Raw genomic sequence first — 20095 nt, 5'->3', positions numbered from 1 at the left:
CTTTCAGCATGGCCGGAGGTAAGTCACTGCCACGTTGCTCTCTGCAAATTAAAGTTTGTTCAGATCCCAAGCTGCAATGTGAATACAGCCGAACCGCCGCATTTTTGTTTGTCATTAAGAGACTCATTCGGGATAAGTTTTGTGGAGGGCGGAGTTCGCTAATATACGCTTATAATGAGTTTTAGCCGAGAACGCAGCTGAAATGCTAGCATGCTAAGTTAGCCTGATCGGCTTGAGAGCATACTCGCGGCAGTCTTTTTTTTAACAGCATGCACTCCTTTTTTCCTTCGTCAGGAGAGGTGTACTGGCAGTCGCGTGACACACACAGAACAGACACATATTTCTGTGTTGCAGGTATGGAGATGTTCTCATGTTTTGGAGATGCAGTCTTTCACTCGTTTTTATGAGTACAGTGTTGTATTGCCTGCTAGATGGCGGTTATTAATATAATTGTACTGAAGTATAATGTTTGAACTATAAGTACCAGAATATTGGATCTTGGTCAGATATTGTATTTATCTGACTGTTTATTTGTTTTTGAATTATTTTGTTTATTGTTCTTATAAGTTGTTTTTGATGTTTTTTTAATGACATATTATTTATTTTGTGCTTTTTGTTTTTGAGAGCTTAAGTTAATGTTTTAAAACAATTTGTTGTATTTGATTTATTATATTATTGTAGTGTTAATGAAGCTGCAGACACAGCTCCTTTCAGCATGGCCGGAGGAGAAGTGTACTGGCAGTCGTGTGACACACACCGAACAGACACTTACACTCAACAAAAATATAAACGCAACACCTTTGTTACTGCTCCCATTCCCCATGGGATGGACGTAGAGACCTAAAATTCATTCCAGATACACAATATAACCATCCCTCCCAAACAGTGGTCACAAACCAGTCCAAATGTGTGGTAGTGGGCACATCTGCCATATTGAGATAATCCATCCCACCTCACAGGTGTGCCACATCAGGATGCTGATCTGACATCATGAGTAGTGCACAGGTGTACCTCAGACTGCCCACAACAAAAGGCCACCCTGGAATGTGCAGTTTTTTGCGCTATTGGGGGTCTGGGGTCCCAGAACCGGTCAGTATCTGGTGTGACCACCATTTGCCTCATGCAGTGCAACACATCGTCGCATGGAGTCTATCAGATTGTCAATTGTGGCCTGTGGAATGTTGGTCCACTCCACTTCAATGGCTGTGCGAGGTTGTTGGATATTCGTGGGAACTGGTACACGCTGTCGTATACGCCGGTCAAGCACATCCCGAACATGCTCAATGGGTGACATGTCCGGTGAGTATGCTGGCCATGCAAGAACTGGGACATTCTCAGCTGCCATCTGCCCTGAACAATGTGAACCATGATTCATCCGTGAAGCGCACACCTCTCCAACGTGCCAGACGCCATTGAATGTGAGCATTTGCCCACACAAGTCTGTTACGGCGACGAGCTGGAGTCAGGTCAAGACCCCGATGAGGACGACGGGCATGCAGTTGAGCGTCCCTGAGACGGTTTCTGACAGTTTGTGCAGAAATTGTTTGATTGTGCAAACCAATTGTTCCAGCAGCTGTCTGGGTGGCTGGTCTCAGACGATCTTGGAGGTGAACCTGCTGGATGTGGAGGTCCTGGGCTGGTGTGGTTACACGAGGTCTGCGGTTGTGAGGCCGGTTGGATGTGCTGCCATATTCTCTGAAACGCCTGTGGAGACGGCTTATGGTTGAGGAATGAACATTCAATGCACGGGCGACAGATCTGGTTGACATTCCTGCTGTCAGCATGCCAATTGCACACTCCCTCATTGCTTGTGGCATCTGTGGCATTTTGCTGTGAGACAAAACTGCACATTCCAGGGTGGCCTTTTGTTGTGGGCAGTCTGAGGTACACCTGTGCACTACTCATGATGTCAGATCAGCATCCTGATGTGGCACACCTGTGAGGTGGGATGGATTATCTCAATATGGCAGATGTGCCCACTACCACACATTTGGACTGATTTGTGACCACTGTTTGGGAGGGATGGTTATATTGTGTATCTGGAATGAATTTTAGGTCTCTACGTCCATCCCATGGGGAATGGGAGCAGTAACAAAGGTGTTGCGTTTATATTTTTGTTGAGTGTATTTCTATGTTGCAGATGTGCAGTAAACAGCCAAAGACCCAGTACTGTCGCCTGCCTCTTACTTTCATGCCAGAACACAACGCAAGAACAACAGGCGTAACACTTGAACGGGTTACATGTTCAGTGGCCGAAAAAGCATGGCACCAATGGAGAATGAGAAGGGGAAAAGCGGATCGTTGAGTGAAATGGACGAACCAGAATTGTTTTGTAAAAATGTTGCAACTTCAGTGATGTGGAACTGGTTTGGTGCTTGTCCGTCAGATACCCACCAAAGCACATTTTTTGTAGAACATACAAGCGGGCTGTCGTTATTACCGTATTTGTCGGACTATAAGGTGCTCGTAAAAGCCTTTAATTTTCTCAAAAATCGACATTGCACCTTATAATCCAGTGTGCCTTATATATGAATTCTGGTTGAGTTTACTGACCTTGAACGGATTCTATGTGGTGCACGGCGCTCAAAAATCTGTCAAAAAATGTTTTAGTACGACTTTGGTAAGCTACAAAGCCACACCACTTTGATAGATTTTCTGGGCATTACGGCTCATGGCCTCGCAGAGTAATCTGGTCCCAAAACTCAGTTTGCTTCAGGTCCCAAAGTCAAACAAACACTGCAGCACACTTAGAGTTAAAAATTGTCTAAATTCTGTCATCTTTTATTAAAGTGATCAGCATTGCTGCTTTACCAGGTGTAACAATTAAGTTTAACATCCAGGCATCCATGAAAACTGAACTTGATAAAACTTAAGGGTTCCTAATGGTTAGGGACAAATGCAATCGCATGGCTGGATGCTGTAAACGAACCAAGCTTCAGTCAGGAGAACAACTGAGAAAATCCTTCCACAATACGAAGTTAATCATTAAGATACCGCAACAACATGGGAATAGAGAAGCTGTGATAGAATACAGCATTAATGAGTCAATGGTACAGAAGTGGAGGAAGCAAGAAGAATGAGTTGAATAAACTTTGAGTTATCTGACTACCGATACAGTGCTTTTGGTTCGGTATGCATATGTATCGAACAATATAAAATTTTTAATTTATTTTATCAACTTTCCTTCTGACGATGCTGTCTGTGTTGAGCGCTCAGTGGATCTGCGCTCGACAGTGCAGCCTAGGCGGAGTAGTCGAACGCAGATTCACTGAGCGCAGGGCAAGCTAGCGAGACAGAAGTTAAGCTCTCCTTGCAACATGGCAAATTGAACCTCCCCCACCCTCATTCAGATGTGGCGTTTGGAACTATTTTGGTTTTCATGTGACGTATGACCCTGAAGGTAAGCGCGTCATGGACTAAAGTAAAACAGTATGCTGGATGTGCCATGCAATGCTCAATTACATGGGTGGGAGCTAGTGTGTTAGCGCAGTTAGCTCGTTAACGTGTTGGCTGTCCAGCCCCATGCACGCCCCGCGGTAGCTTGTTAACGAAGATTTGCCGTGTTGTGGCGTTAATGTCATTTCAACTAGATTTACGCTGACAGCACTAGTGGGAACACAACGAATATGACTGCACATTTACACCGACATCATCCAAGTGCAAAGACAAGTGGAAGCAGACAAAAACAACAAGCAGCATGCTACAAACTTTACCCGAGTCATTTAGACAGCCGTTAGCACATGATTCTCCTTATGGGGACCTGATATGTTTAATATGCTGCTGAGAATATAGCCCAGAAGAAGCGTATAGTATAGCTTTTATTTTGGAAAGAGCCATTTCTCTGTAATAAACTCTCTTTTCCAAAGATGAGGGATTCCTCAATCAGATACAGGGCTCGCAAAATCGCTAGCCCGACGTCCATTTTTCCAGTCGGGCTACCAAAATCTATCTCTGCCCTGCCCGTCGGCCTATTGTAGGAAGGAAAAATATATGTCAATGCTTTTGCATTCTTTCGGAAATGTAGCTGGGTAATTATGTCATTGGCATCGGTGAGCCACTGTCAATATGTGACATATTGAAATCGCGTTTGAATTTGCGCTTGTTTTTTGCTTTCACTTTGCAATCGCGCGGACTGTGAGCGACAGCACTGATTGGTGAGTGATGATAATTTGCGCACCAATTCCTCTGACATCGTCTTATCAATCGTTAGCTTGCAAACATGACAAGCAAACATGACAAGTGAAATCTCCCGCAGCAAGCTTAAACATGTGAGAGGTTGATCGCGCAGAGAATCGCTGAGCGTTATGTGAGTGCGTGTGTAAAAGCAGCAGGATATACATTTTAGTTCTGCTGAGCCAAATAAGACAGGTCAGGGTGAAGAAGTGACAGCCAAAGAAAAGCTTACCACAAAACGGAAAAGTTATGACAAATCAGACTATAAGGCAAAAAGAAAGTGCAGCTTTATGGTTTCATGGACAAAAGAATTTCTGTGGCTGCAATATGACAAGCTAAATAACCAGGGCTGCACATAAGTGGTCCGCAGGTGCGCATTCGCTGTCAAAATAAAAAACGCACACAAGATAAGAACTTGCAACGCGTGTTTGCGTACATAAGATTTTCAGGAGGAGGACAGACATTTGTTTAGAACTCTTAAAGATGTCGAAGAAGCTCCTTTAAGCAATTACTGTGATGTTCCTCCACCTCCAAAGAAATGTCAGGAGTCCGAACCACAAAAGAAGCACGTATTCTTGGAAAAGTAGTTGCAGGAGGTGAGCTGGCTTCAAACAAATGATGAACGCACAGAGATGTGGTGCGGAATGTGCCGTGAAAATGTAATAAATGACAAATTAAAAAGGCATGAACATTTTTTTTTGTATCGAAAAAATATCGAACCGTGACATCAAAGTATCGAACCGAACCAAACCGTGAATTTTGTGTATCGTTGCAACCCTAATATATACATATATATATATATATATATATATATATATATATATATAGTTTGTTATTTATTCCTACTGTCTTACCATTTATATTTTATTTCCACACAGCTTGTGTGGAACACCCATAATTGTGTTGTACATATATAATGACAATAAAGAGCTTTGTTTGTCTTGATCATTGTCTTGAGGTTTTGGTTTCAGTTAATATTTTGCTTAGGGATTAGTAGAGTTGGATTTCTCGAGACCGGTCTTGGTCTTTTACGTGGTCTTGGTCTCGTCTTGGTCTCGACTGACTTTTGTCTTGGTCTTGTCTTGGTCTCGAGTGACTTTGGTCTCGGTCTTGGTCTCGGTCTTGCGTTCTCAAATCGACATAGTGTTCGGGAGATTTGGAGTCAACCATCAGCGGAGCGAGGGGGTGGCTTACTGGGCTTAAGCCCGGGTCATTTTTTCAGAAGCATGGGGTCCTTTTGGAGTGTAATTTGTTAGTTAGATGCCTGACTGACAACTGTATAAAACAAAAACAATACAAGAAGCACAGAGTTCAGGCACTAGGAGCACAGCACCCATGTGAGTGAGGGGGGAGAAGCTGCTGCCTGCGAGTTTGCTGCAGACAGAGGAGAGCTTAAGTTTGACCAGGTACCAAAGCAAATCATTCGTACTGTACAAATAATGTAAATATGACGGTGTATCACAAAAGATTGATATCAAACTGATCACTTGGTTGCGTTACTTGCTCTTCGAGTGAATCAACAAATAGATAAATAAAAAGCCGAACAACAATGCAAATTTTTTAGAGAGTCTTAGCTTACATTTCATATTTACAGTTGTTACCCTCCACGGCTAAACAAACTCTCTAAATCAGTTTCAGTTGTGTACTGATGAACACAACAATGGACATAAGGAGCTTCTTTCAAAGACAAAACTCAGGTAGATGTTATTTTATATATTATGCTTTGTATGTTGTTCAGTATATTTCTATGCAAAACAAGAGGAATTTCAATACACAGCAGTATATTCACAGTTGAAACCAGATATCAACATACACTTTAGGGAGAAAACATAAAAACTTTTCTTTTTACTGTTAAACATGAATTTAGAGTAAACTTGTTTTGTTTTAGATAAATAAATGTTGAAATATCTTTGAATTAGTTAAATGTCAGAATAAAGAGAGACAGCGCTGTCTATTTTAATCACTTTCATCAAATTTAGGAGTACATATACACTAAGTTAATTAATACGAAAACGCCAGGCGATTCCATTCTGAGCTTAAGAAGCTTCTGATAGGTTAGTAGAGTCCATGTGAGTAAATTGGTGGCACACCTGTGGATGCATATAAGGCCCCCCAACACACAGAGCCTGTTTCTTTGACATGGGAAAATCAAGAGATGTCAACCAAAACACCAGGAAAAGAATTGTGGACCTCCATAAGCGTGGCTCAATTTTGTATACATTTTGGGTCCATTTGCAATTAAGAAATACAGACAGTTTCTCTCTTTACTCTTAAAGTTAACAAATATGTTTTTATATTTATCAATCTAAAAAAATAAACATTTAGTGTGATTTGATGTTACAATTGAAAAAGTGTTTGTGTTTTTATCTGAAGAGCATGTAAATATCAGGTTTCCACTGTATATTTGATGATGTTGGTGTTTGGCTTGATTGTCAGCACAAAGAGGGAGAGAGAGGAGCAGAGAGGGAGAGAGAGAGGAGAATGAGGACAGAACAGAGATGGAACAAGAGCAGGTGAGACACATGTTAGTCAAATGGTTGTTTGCCAAAACTCATCAGAATATGTATCTAGTACCTAGTGTAACTTTTTAGATACCATTTGTTACTTTTCAAATTCTATATTTATTAAGTTATGCAGGCTTGTTTGCACAACAAGGCTAAATAATTATATAAACTTTTCTGAATCTAAATAGTTTACTTTGGTAGAATTAAAAAATAAGTGTAGTGCAGATCTATGATGATTTTTAGTGCTACTATCATCTAGTTTTGATTCTGGTTCTGTTTTGATTAAGTCCCAAGTAGTCCTGATTTTGAACTGTTGTAGTCCCGTTTTAATTCCGGATCAGTTCTGGGTCTGGTTGAATTGGGGTTTAGTCCCTGTGTCTTGATACAGCCCTGACTTTGTTCTGCCTTGCTGCTTAATTAAAAAAATAGTTTAAGGCGTCCTGCATATGTGACATATATATATTTTTCCTACATGAAGTCATTCTTTTTTGAACAAAACTCAAAAAGGAGCCTAATAATCTTTCAGTCATTTCTACCCTCACTTAATTTCCTTTCGCTGCTCAGCTCTCACACAGTGGCTCAGCTATGCTCCAATCCCTCCATATTGTGGCCAATCACATGCAAGGATATAGGATAATATCATTATGTGAAAAACAGAGAGGGTGAGAGATGCGACAGTCAAGTGCAGCGTGTGTCTGTCCTCTCAGTAAGTGAGTGAGACAGTAGACAGCGGTGAGGAGGGCTGTGCGAAAGCAAAAACACATAAATATGCCTGACACCTGTAAACGAAGCAGCATCTGGCTGCAGTTTAAATACTTTTTTTGTCTCGGTCTTGGTCTTGGTCTCGTCTCGACTTGGTCTCGGTCTTGGTCTTGGTCTCGGATTAGGCGGTCTTGACTACAAGTCTAGGGATTAGTACTGTGTGGGAACACTACACTACTACACTTGACTGAATGAACAAACCACTAGTAAAAAGGGGTGTAAAAATATTTTTATTTAATATTTACAAACTGGAAATATGAGGCAGTACTTCTAGAAAACTGTTTTGTCACACATAAATCTGAAGTCATTGGTTGACAACAACCTGGAGACAGAGCAAGGAGTTTCCTTTTAGAGGTTGAATAAAGTGTTTTGCTGATCAACTTCTATCTAAAGCCTTTGGCTTATTAGGTGTTAAAGGTGTAAGGAGACACAGTCACTGATGGCTGTGGCTTAAAAGAGGAGAACCAATGGGGACAGAAGTGGAAGGTCCTATTAGGGGTGGGCGATATAAACGATATACGATAGAAACTTTCCCAGCTGAAACAAAGGGACCAGCAGGACTCATTGAAAACTAGCTTTAATGCAAATTCTGTGTTCATACTATGAATATTAAGTCACAAATGCTCAAAGTACAAACCTGGTTAAAATTCTGTGCCATATTTTGTGTCATATTCTTTATGCCAGTATTTTTGAGCATTCTAAGCCGAAATAAGCTAAATTAGAGTTAACTGCATTAAGCAGAAGTGTCATAGCAGTTGGAAAGTCCGCTCTACAGCTTGGTAAAATAAGTAACAGGGACAGAACAAATGGCAAAATAAAATTTTTACAAGTTAAGGAAGCAATGACAGTATCCATTCATCCTGAGACCCTCTGTGATCCAGCCCTTTCTGCATGCTGAAATTGAAGGATTACATACCTGCCAGGCTTGTTGATGTACTTGTGCAGTCGAGCTTTGACTTCATCATAAGTAAGGAAGGCCATATAGCCAGGGTGTGTCACCGCTAGGAAATTCCAGTTCCTCAGAATCGATCCCCAAGGCTGAAAAAAAAAAACCATGTTATTGTGGTTATGCAGTTTTTGTAAGTATTAATGTTTTATATTGTAAACATAAAGTAAACGGAAGTTGGGTCATGTATAACAGCATACACTCATTGCGTTGCCTCTTCAAGGTAAACTGTTCCTTAGGGATGGGTACGGCTATCTGACGGTTCTGACATAAACGTTAGTAACCAGACCGTAAAGCAGCACACATTTCGGTGCTTTATTTCGGTGCTTTTTTTTCCTGAGATGTCAGACACTTTGGATTCCAGCCAATCATTTTACCTTTGCAAGCGTAGTAGGCGGGGCCAGGTACGTACGTTCTTTTAGAGCAGAGCTACAGATTAAAAATGCCCGAGGCGAAGCGGTCAAAGTCTGGCTGTACTTCACAGCAAAAGATGCAAACTCAGCAGCCTGCAACAAGTGCTTTAAGGTGATACTGTGCAAAGGAGGTAACTCCTTGAATCTGTTGAAACACCTGGCGACGCATAGCGTTTTTTTAAAAGCCGAGAAATGCGCCGTATTTGATAGCTTGCTGCGAGACCTCACACCGTGCACATCTACTGCGGGTGTGGTTCCTGTTATCGGTCCTGGAGTTAGCAACATCCCCCAAAAACCCGAAGAGGAGAGTCCTGGCCCCTAGCCCTGCCAGTGTAGCAGGAATGATGACGGATGATGATGGCAGCAGCAGCCGTTCTTCTCTGGGTCAGTAGCTTAATGTTGTCCGTGTGTAATTTACGTTGAGTAAGCTAACCACGTTATTAAATTAATGCATTTAAGGTGAACTAGCAAACACCGTCATAGTTACATGCGGCTGTCTTCTTGTTTGATGGCAGATACTCCCTTCACCCTGGCCAAAAAGGCTAAAATGACCAAAGAAAAAGTGGAAAACAGCTAAACATAAGAGGTTTTTGGACAAAGTTGGTGTTTTTTCCATTGATTAAGCACTGCTTCCAGCCAAGAGTGATACCATAAATCCCCTATAGCTGCAGAAAAGGCTAACATTGTTATCTTTTTACAAAAAAAACATGAGAGGTTTTTGGACAAAGTTTGTGTTCTTCATTTTTTAAGCACCGGTTCGAGCACCGTTTAAACACCAGCACCGTTTCAAAAGTACCAGTTTGGTACTGGTATCGGATAAAACCTAAACGATACCCATTGTTGTGATATTTTGATACCATGGTAGCATTTACAGGATATTGTTTTATAGTGATATTATACAGGAAAACTGTTACTCAATAAGGCCCATTTACTAGTTATTTTTCTCTTTCTCTGTGACCCAAGAATTAATGTGTAAGAATCACAGGATGGTACCTCAAGGTCGAAAACACCACAGAGATCACTCCCTTACTCCCATCCTCCCTTCTTTATCTCCTAGAAAAGGCTCGTTAAAGGCCAGGTGGTTTGTTTCAGAATTCACTAATGAAAGAACTCTGTATTCTATGTCTAGGAGTGTATTTCGCTGGGATGATCATAAATTGTAGCTGAACTATACAAAGGATACTTCTTTGCTCAGAGGGCAGGAAGACGCTTCCTTATTTGGTCTGTACCGGTTTGAACTGAGAATCTGCTGACACACGAACCTTTTTCCTCTATATAAACTGTTGTACTTGTGAATAAAGTTGAGTCAGTTTGGAATGACAACCTAGGACAGTCTCCGCGTCTTCTTGTTCTTCCAAACTGCTCCCGGTACTCCGGCCGGTACCGTGATTAACCGTTGATCATGCATGAGAATATTTTAATTTTGTTATATGTTAAAGGATGAACTCTGCTTATTGGTGCCCACGCCTTAGGAGGAAACTCGATCTACGGATGACGGAGATTTCCTTCACCCATCCCTACTGTTCCTTGCTGAGGGACCAGACAAAGAGTGATTTAAAAAGAAATCCATAAAGGAGGCAAAACCATGGCGCCCCACGAGGCAGACATGTTTGCTTGCTCTGCTCTCGGATGCCGACTTGTTGTTTGTTGTTGTTTGCTTTTGTTCTTTTTGCACTAGATAAGTGTTGTGCACTGTTAACATAGCCGAGACAGACACTACTGGACTTCGGTAACTCACACAATCTTCTGGACTTTACCCTTCCACCGGAGTTTCAAGTCATTGTTCGCCCAGGTAGACACCAGGGACTGCAGACTCACTCTGTATACCAAGGAAACTGGACTGCAGATCCCCCAGATCACCCATGTGACTGGCTACAGGACTTTCCCAGTCCGACAGGATCGGCAACAGGACTTCAGCCAGCATTATTACAAACACTGGCATTCCACAGGGTTGCGTCCTCAGTCCTGTAGACCCACAACTGTGTCGCCTCCAATAGGGATAACACCATACTGAAGTTCGCGGACAACACTGCAGTGATTGGTCGCATCACTGGAGGGGACGAAGCGGCTTATAGGAGAGAGGTGGCCGGTCTGGTGTCATGGTGTGAAGACAACCTCAACCCTCAACACTCATAAGACAAAGAGATGATAGTGGACACGGGAAAGAAGAGGAGGGCTCACCAGCCGCTGTTTATCTGGGGGCGTTAAGTGGAGAGGGTGAGCAGCTTTAGATACCTAGGCATCTACATCACTGAGGACCTCACCTGGACACTGAACACCACACAGCTGGTCATGAAGGCTCAGCAGTGGCTGTATTTCCTGAGGAGGCTGAGGAAATTTGGTATGTCGGCCAAGATCCTCAGCACCTTCTACAGCTGCATTTCCGAGAGCACACTGACCAAGTTGCATCACTGCATAGTATGGCAGCACTACTGCTATGGACCGCAAACGCATGCAGAGAGTGATAACAACTGCGGAGAAGATCACCAGGACTGCGCTGCCCTCTCTGCAGAGCATCTACCATCGCAGAGTCCAGAGGAGAGCTGGCTCCATCCTCAAAGATCCCACACACCCCCAACACGGACTGTTCACACTTCTGCCATCGGGACGGTTTTAGAAGTGTGAAATCCAGAACATCCCGACTCAACAACGCCTTCTTCCCCACTGCTATCAGACTCAGAACAGCAAAGAAAGAATTTCATTGCACAGAGAAATGCTTTTCTTTGTACACATGACAATAAACAATTTGAGTTGAATTGAATTGAAAATATTCAATCACCCTCCTTAAGTCAGATTTGTGGAGGGAACTTGACATAGACCATCCGGTGGCCGGAACTTAGCCTTAGCCTCCTGTATGCCTACCACCCACAGAAGGCACTGGGGGTGTCAGGTGCATTGTGTCATGGGTAAGGATCAAGGGCGGGGGCCCTGGCAAACCGATCTACAGCTATTGAGGTTGACTACTGGGACACGGAACTCCTCTCTTATAGGGAAGGACCCTGAGCAAGTGCGTGACGTTGAGAGATACCAACTAAATATAGTCAGGGTCACCTCAACATACGACTCTGACACTGGAACCATTCTCCTGAAAAGTCACGGGACTCTGTTATAGTCTGGAGTTACCCTTGGTGACACGTAATGGGCAGGGGTAGGTATTCTTGTATGCTCTCGTTTTGCTGCTTGTACACTGGGGTTCGTGTCATTGGACAAGATGGCCATTTCCCTGTACCTTCGGGCTAGAGAACGGGTCTTGACTGTTGTATGTGCTTATGGGCCTAACGACAGTTCAGAGCACCCAGCCTTCTTGGAGTCATTGGGTGAGGGTGTTCTTGGTGCTTGTCATGGTGGTAATCTCCGAACCAGATGTTGGAAACTGGAGGTGAAGGGACCCATCAAAGCTGAAGAAGGAGTCCTATTGGACTTGGTTAGCCTGTGGGACTAAGCTGGGAAACAGCTGACGGGTACTAGAAGGCCAACTGGAATGCAGCCCGGGGTGGTAGCTGAAGCAAAAACTCAGGGGAGTTTGGTGAAGCCATGGAAAAAAACTTTTGGTCTGTCTCAGAGCAATTCTGGTAAACTATTCGGCAACTCAGGGAGGGAAAGTGGTGCTCTACTCACTGATCTCAAGTGGGAATACAGTTAGGTGGTGAAAGGAATACTTTGAGGACCTCCTCAATCCCACTGACACCTCTTCCATAGAGGAAGCAGTCTGTGAATGAGAGGGACAACTCGCCCCTCACTAGGGACAAGGTCACTGAGGCAGTTAACCAGTTCCTTTGGTGGCCAGGTCCCTGGGGTGGATGAGGTTCGCCCTGAGTTCCAAAAGGCTCTGGATGTTTTAAGGTTGTCCTGGTTGACATGTCCGGACTATATCGCATGGAGATCTGGAGTGGTACCTGTCTGGGTTGTTGCTACAAATCTTTTCAATCCTTATGTGACTACTGCAGGAGCTTGGTCCAATTTGCTGGCAATAAGTCGGACTCGCTTTCAATGTGTGTTGGACTCCCCTAGAACTGCACTTTTCCAGAGATTTGGTTCATAGTTTTTATGGACAGATTTTTTTTAGAAGTAGTAGAAGTAGTAGTAGAAGCCTCCCACCATGTGGTGGGAGGCTTCTACTTTGGAGGCCTCAGAATCTCATCACTGAATTTTGCAAATGATGTGGCTGTGTTCATCAGGTGGCGGCCTCCAGTGCACAGATGTGCCAGGAATGGGGATCAACAAGTCCAAATTTGAGGCCATGGTCCTCAGCCGGAAAAGGGTGTAGTGATCATTCCAGGTCCGGGATGACTTGCTGGCACAAGTTGATGAGTTTGGGTATCTCAGTGTCTTGGTTATGAAAGAAGGGAGTAAGAAACAAGAGATTGACAAACTGTGGCACCAGTGTCCTTGATTGGACTGCTGCCCCTGCCCGGATAAGCCGAAGTAAGTGAAATAAAACCAAACTACAGTCTAAAGTAAAAGGTCATATGAGTCAAAATAATCAGATTAAGTAGTTGGAAATTAATTTACTTGATATTGACCAACCTGGAAGAGGCGTGTGAAGATGTCAAACTCGAACACAGAAATGTAGTCATTGCAGGTGAGGTCAATGGTGGATTTGAGAGCCATAGCCTCCAGACCGCTGCTGATGGGATGTATGTCATGAAGGCACTGACGGAAGACTTTCCATGGCACTATTGTCCTGCAAAAGAACCAAGTCGTAAAAGTCACATACAGGATTGTGAGATATAAGTTAGATATCCAGACATGCATCTTTACTGATATAAATGTGCAAATTACCAAATGTATGTGGTGACTGTGATTAGCCACAGTGGGCCTTTAGACACTGGGCTTGCAGTCAAATCAGCAAAGTTACTTAAACACAACAGTATCTTATACCCTGACATAGTTTAAAACCTAATATTCAGCAATTAAAAAAATTGATTCAAATGTTCCCAAGATGCCAAATGCATTAACTACACTGTTACAAAAAATAGTAATGTCAAAGTATCTTACTGTATATTTTACAGTTTTGTACTGTCTTTCTAGAATATCATTACATTTACATAAGTAGACTGTGATTTTACATGTCAAAGGTAAAATAACATAACATCACTGTAAATATAGTAAAACACAATTTACTTGTTTTTTAAATATATTTTCTGTACATATTTAGATTGTAAAACTACATTCAGAAATGTATCATAATTTCACAAATATTTGTCTGTTATGTGAGAGAATGATCTGTGAAATTCAAATGTAAAACTATGGAACAGTAATGAGAATAATCAATAATTAAAGGAGTATTTGATTTATAATTTTGCTGAAAATTCCATGTCATCTGGGTCTGATTCAATAATTCAGAGGTAACAAGTGAAAATATAATTAATAGGAATAAAAACTAAAAAAAAAACATATAAAACATTGCACGGCCAACGCTGTGATAATTATATATTTTAAAAAATAAATGTAGAGGTAGGAATTGCAATTAATATAAATCTCAAAGTATTCACAACATTCCTAAACAGAAATAGGCCTCTGCACCTGGGGTGAGGGTGTGGCCATGAAAACAACGTGACATGCCATTGGATGTTGGGACACATAATAACATGACGCTAAGCATCGGCCAATGAATGTGAACTAACAACCACAAGATCGCGGGTATGGCTGTACTGTAGGAAAAAATCCTAATATAAAAGTATTTTAGTGTGCAGTTTACAGTTTACAGTTTTGTTCTGTTCTTCTAGAATATCATTAAAGTTATGTAAATAGACTGTGATTTCACATTTCAAATGTACATTAACGTTAAATCACTGTAATGCAATAAAACATAATTTTCATGACTATTAAATGTATCTGTCTGTACATATGCATATTTAGATTGTTAAAATACATTCACAAATGTATCATGATTTCACAAATATCTGTCCGTTATTTGAAAGATTGAACTGTTGAATTCAAATGTAATGCTATGGAAAAGTATATAACATGATTCCTATAAGCTTGTGTTACATCACATAAGTTTTATTATCATTGCTATTTAGGGCGATCGTGGCTCAAGAGTTGGCAGTTCGCCTTGTGATCAGAAGGTTGCCGGTTTGAGCCCCGGCTCGGACACTCTCGGTATTGTGTCCGTGGTCAAGACTCTTCACCTACCGCCTACTGGTGATAGCCAGAGGGGCCGATTGTGCGATATGGCAGCGTCGCCTCTGACAGTCTGTCCCAGGGCATGCAATCCATTATTATTTAAACTAACTGTTAACTGTATATTTCTGTACATTTACATATTATGATTCATATTGCCACATTCATTGACCTTGTTTATAGGTAATTCCATTGTTTGATCACGTTAAAATGTTCCTAATTTAATGTCTAAAAGCACTTGGAAAAGGCAGAATCCCATGTAAAATTAGCGCAACAAACTCTATTTTCATTACTGAAAATAACTGTATTTTCATGAGAAAGTTATTTTCTGTTATTTTACAGTAGTATTTTGGCGCCCCAGCTGCCGGAATACTACCGTTTTTTTAGGATTTATTTTTTTTCCTATTTATAGATAATTTCATTGTTTAATCACATTAACATGTTCCTAATTTAATGTTTAAAACCACTTGAAAAGGCAAGATCCCATGTGAAATTAGCGCAACAAACTGTATTGTCATTACTGGAAATAACCGTATTTTTATGAGGAAGTTATTTTCTGTTATTTTACGGTAGTATTTTGGAACCCCAGCTGCTGGAATATTACCATTTTTTTAAGATTTTTTTTTAACAGTGTAAATTACAAAAATGAAAATACACAGAGGCAGTAAATATTAAACATTAAGCATTCTGGAACAAACAACATGTTTATGAACATAAGTGAGGATAAGACTGTGAGCAATATGCAACATCTTTTACCCAGCAACTGGTAAACCTAAACAATGAGGTAGCCTAAAATTTCAACAACACAGTAAAGATAACACAAACATTGCATGAACCAAATACTTTCTATGCCTAAATATCCTTTAGCAGCATACTAACACCAAGTTGCTCTCCGATGCATCCATCGGCGTGTGAATGTTGAGATAGAAAGCGCATAGATAATGGATGATGGTGTGAATGGAGCATTTTACACTGAACAAAAATATAAACGCAACACTTTTGTTTTTGCTCCCATTCCCCATGGGATGGACGTAGAGACCTAAAATTCATTCCAGATACACAATGTAACCATCCCTCCCAAACAGTGGTCACAAATCAGTCCAAATGTGTGGTAGTGGGCACATCTGCTATATTGAGATAATCCATCCCACCTCACAGGTGTGCCACATCAGGATGCTGATCTGACATCATGAGTAGTGCACAGGTGTACCTCAGACTGCCCACAACAAAAGGCCACCCTGGAATGTGCAGTTTTGTCTCACAGCAAAATGCCACAGATGCCACAAGCAATGAGGGAGCGTGCAATTGGCATGCTGACAGCAGGAATGTCAACCAGATCTGTCGCCCGTGCATTGAATGTTCATTTCTCAACCATAAGCCGTCTCCACAGGCATTTCAGAGAATATGGCAGCACATCCAACCGGCCTCACAACCGCAGACCTCGTGTAACCACACCAGCCCAGGACCTCCACATCCAGCAGGTTCACCTCCAAGATCGTCTGAGACCAGCCACCCAGACAGCTGCTGGAACAATTGGTTTGCACAACCAAACAATTTCTGCACAAACTGTCAGAAACCGTCTCAGGGACGCTCAACTGCATGCCCGTCGTCCTCATCGGGGTCTTGACCTGACTCCAGCTCGTCGCTGTAACAGACTTGTGTGGGCAAATGCTCACATTCGATGGCATCTGGCACGTTGGAGAGGTGTGCGCTTCACGGATGAATCATGGTTCACATTGTTCAGGGCAGATGGCAGCTGAGAATGTCCCAGTTCTTGCATGGCCAGCATACTCACCGGACATGTCACCCATTGAGCATGTTCGGGATGTGCTTGACCGGCGTATACGACAGCGTGTACCAGTTCCCACGAATATCCAACAACCTCGCACAGCCATTGAAGTGGAGTGGACCAACATTCCACAGGCCACAATTGACAATCTGATAGACTCCATGCGACGATGTGTTGCACTGCATGAGGCAAATGGTGGTCACACCAGATACTGACCGGTTCTGGGTCCCCAGACCCCCAATAGCGCAAAAAACTGCACATTCCAGGGTGGCCTTTTGTTGTGGGCAGTCTGAGGTACACCTGTGCACTACTCATGATGTCAGATCAGCATCCTGATGTGGCACACCTGTGAGGTGGGATGGATTATCTCAATATAGCAGATGTGCCCACTACCACACATTTGGACTGATTTGTGACCACTGTTTGGGAGGGATGGTTATATTGTGTATCTGGAATGAATTTTAGGTCTCTACGTCCATCCCATGGGGAATGGGAGCAAAAACAAAAGTGTTGCGTTTATATTTTTGTTCAGTGTATATAAAGCACCACTGGTGCTCAGGTAGAGTACAAAAGTGCTATATAAGGTAACAACCAGTAGATTTATTGACCTCTCAGGCAGAATGTTTACTGCACTGACAAGATGATGAATGCAACTCAACAGCAAAAATAGAAATATTAAAGTAAAACTTCTTTCAAGTGAAATTAAGAATAAATGTGCATGGGTGTGTAACTAATCAGCTGTTTGGGCTGTGTTTTATAGGGGGCTCTCTGGCAATGTGTATAAAAAATGAAGCAAACTTGGGACATTAGACGGACCCCAAAAGACCCCAAAAAATGCAATCTATATTACTATGTGAATTCCATAGATTTGAGTTTATATTCAGTTTTGTTGGTACTACTGAAGCCTTCAATTTGTTGAAAGGAGGAGAGTCCATATGCTCTCACAGTTACCACAAGATAAAAGAAGACTGATATCCTTATGTCCGAGTTTTCATGAACACAGCTCTGCGTTGAAAAACGTTTCTGAATGAAAACAATGTGGACGAAATGTTTTGCACTGTCAAAAGCACCGGCGGTAGCATCCAAAAGGCAGAGGAAGATGCTAATCATCGCACAAAAAGTTGGACTTCTGGACATGCTAAAGGAAGGTAGAAGTTACCGTATTTTTCGGACCATAAGGCGCATTAACCGACACAAAACAGTCAGATAAGTCAAACTTCACTCAACTCATTCTTCTTGGTTCCTCTACTTCCGTACCATTGATTCATTAATGTTGAATTCTCTCGCAGCTACTCTATTCCCATGTAGTGGACCTGAAAACAGGGTTTGATCTTTGGTTTCATTCTATAATACTGGACTTATTTTTCTACGAAGGTTTGAACTTTCAGAGCGTTTAAACAAGAGAGAAAAGTGTAAAAATGTTCATGCTTGTCTGAGAAAAGTGTATAAAGTGTGTAGTGAGGGGCTTTACAGCCTGAAAACATCTATAATAATTGTAAATAATAAAGCTGGCTATTTTGTGGATTTCACCTATCATGGGTTATTTTTAGAACATAGCTCCCACGATAAATGAGGGAACACTGTAATGTAAAAATCTAAAATCTAAAAAATGTTTGTGATTAATTCTTATTAAAGGACAAAACATCTCAATGGCATTCACTAATAAGGTTCAGGAAATACAAAGACAATGATATATTTTATAACAGTGTTCTGTAAATAGCAGTCATTTCTGGAGATGTTCATGGCCACAGTTGAGGTGTGCCAGTGTCTAGTGGCAGAATGGATGTTGCGGATGCTGTCCCTTTTTTTGAGGGAGGCCCAGACAGTGGCAGGTATTGTGGGGCAAATTCACAAATGTCTGCAGGGCAACTCCAGGGAAGAGGGATATAGTTTAAGGATTGACCCTTCACCTACATGCAACAGCTCTGAGATGCAGGAGCCAGGTGGTTGCTGCATCGTCTCAATCGGGCCCTGGCCGATTGAGACGGGAACACAGCTGCTGGATTTAGCCATGTTGGAACAGTTTGTGGGGCTCCCGGGACAAACAGATCTGGTAGAGTGGGTCTCTGTTGGTCAGCGAACCTGGAAGTGGTGGATATGTTGGCAGAAGGGTTCCACATAGATCTTAGTCCACCAAATCCAAGGGAAAAGAGTCAAGGCTGCAGTTAGCTCCCTTCTGGAACATCGGTTAATTCTGGGAACGGAATGGTTCCAGTTTAATAAACCCATGAGGCATTGTTTAGGGATGTGCACACAACTGGTAGGCACATATGTCTGTGCTGTGTTCAGCGGTGATGCAAATTCCTCCAACACTCTCCAGGCAGGAGGAAATTGGAAGTCTCTCAGGGGCATCCCCAGTTCCGATGGTTTACTTCATGGAAGATTTTCCCCTTGAGCAGTCTTCTGACAACACTGTGAAATTAGGCTTTGGCTAAGTGATGAAAATTGAAAATTGGGGCAATTCACTATCGAAAGGTGTTTCAGGTTATCTCCTGAGTCGGCATCCAGAGAGACTGACGGGTTGGTGAAGTGTCTGAATAAGACTTTAAAGTCCATAATTCTTAATAATTCTCCAGCTCAAACAAGAGTATCCTGACATTGAGTACAGCCTCCAGCATGGTGCATTTGGCCCAAGTCACTCACTCAGGCAGAGTCATGCTTAAAGTGGTCCCAGTTACCCTCCACAATAATGGGCGATCTCTGTCCACCTACGCCATTCTTGACGACGGATCAGAGTGGACTATTGTTTTATCTGCAGCGGTTCATTACCTGCAATTAAATATCACAGAGGAGTCCCTCAAACTATGAACCATCAGGCAGGAGGTGTCACAGTTACAAGGCGCATGCGTTTCTTTTGAACTAAGCGCACCCAGCTCTCCCCAAATCAAACATCACATCAGACGTGTTTTTACTGCTAAAGAACTTAATCTGGCAAAACAATCCTGTCCAGTGGACATACTCCGTCAGAGATATCCACATCTGGCCGACGTTCCCATCAAAGCATTTAAGGATGTGCAGCCTATGCTTCTTATAGGCTCAGATAATGTCCAGCTCATCACCCCTCTGTCACCTGTCAAAGTTGGTCCACTAGGCAGCCCTGTTGCTGTCAACACTAACCTCGGTTGGGCCATCCAGGGACCGGCTACCTTTCTACATCTACCTACTGAAGCTTCATGTCTGCACACATCCCTGTTACCAACTCCCTCTCAAGCGCTAAGACAGAACGTTGAGAAGCTGTGGCAGTTAGATGTGCTCCCCTTTCGATCAGAGAAAGAGGTAACTCGCTCTAAACAAGACAAAGAGGCACTGGAGTTACTGAAGAAAACCACAGAACGTGTACAGGTGGATGGAATAGCTCGCTATGCTACTCCTCTGCTCCGCC

At 42.4% G+C, this 20095-nt stretch overlaps 1 protein-coding gene across 10 annotated transcripts in view; it reads right to left on the bottom strand.

Annotated features, from left to right (window-relative positions):
- The window catches only part of cblb (Cbl proto-oncogene B, E3 ubiquitin protein ligase), a 171648-nt gene that overhangs the window by 127570 nt on the left and 23983 nt on the right, over positions 1 to 20095 (bottom strand). For all 10 annotated transcript variants that reach the window (XM_085288334.1, XM_085288335.1, XM_085288338.1 and 7 more), the window contains 2 exons: positions 13326 to 13482; positions 8356 to 8477 (listed from right to left, as the gene is read on the bottom strand). In XM_085288334.1, coding sequence (XP_085144460.1) covers positions 8356 to 8477; positions 13326 to 13482 — 279 coding nt within the window. The remainder of the gene's footprint in view (positions 1 to 8355; positions 8478 to 13325; positions 13483 to 20095) is intronic.

The sequence above is a fragment of the Mchenga conophoros genome, linkage group LG10 (assembly GCF_057382185.1).
Source record: "Mchenga conophoros isolate Kocher_MC1m ecotype Shallow Benthic linkage group LG10, M_conophoros_male_GT1.1, whole genome shotgun sequence".
Classification (NCBI taxonomy): domain Eukaryota; kingdom Metazoa; phylum Chordata; class Actinopteri; order Cichliformes; family Cichlidae; genus Mchenga; species Mchenga conophoros.
This window is presented reverse-complemented; position numbering and strand designations above follow the sequence as displayed.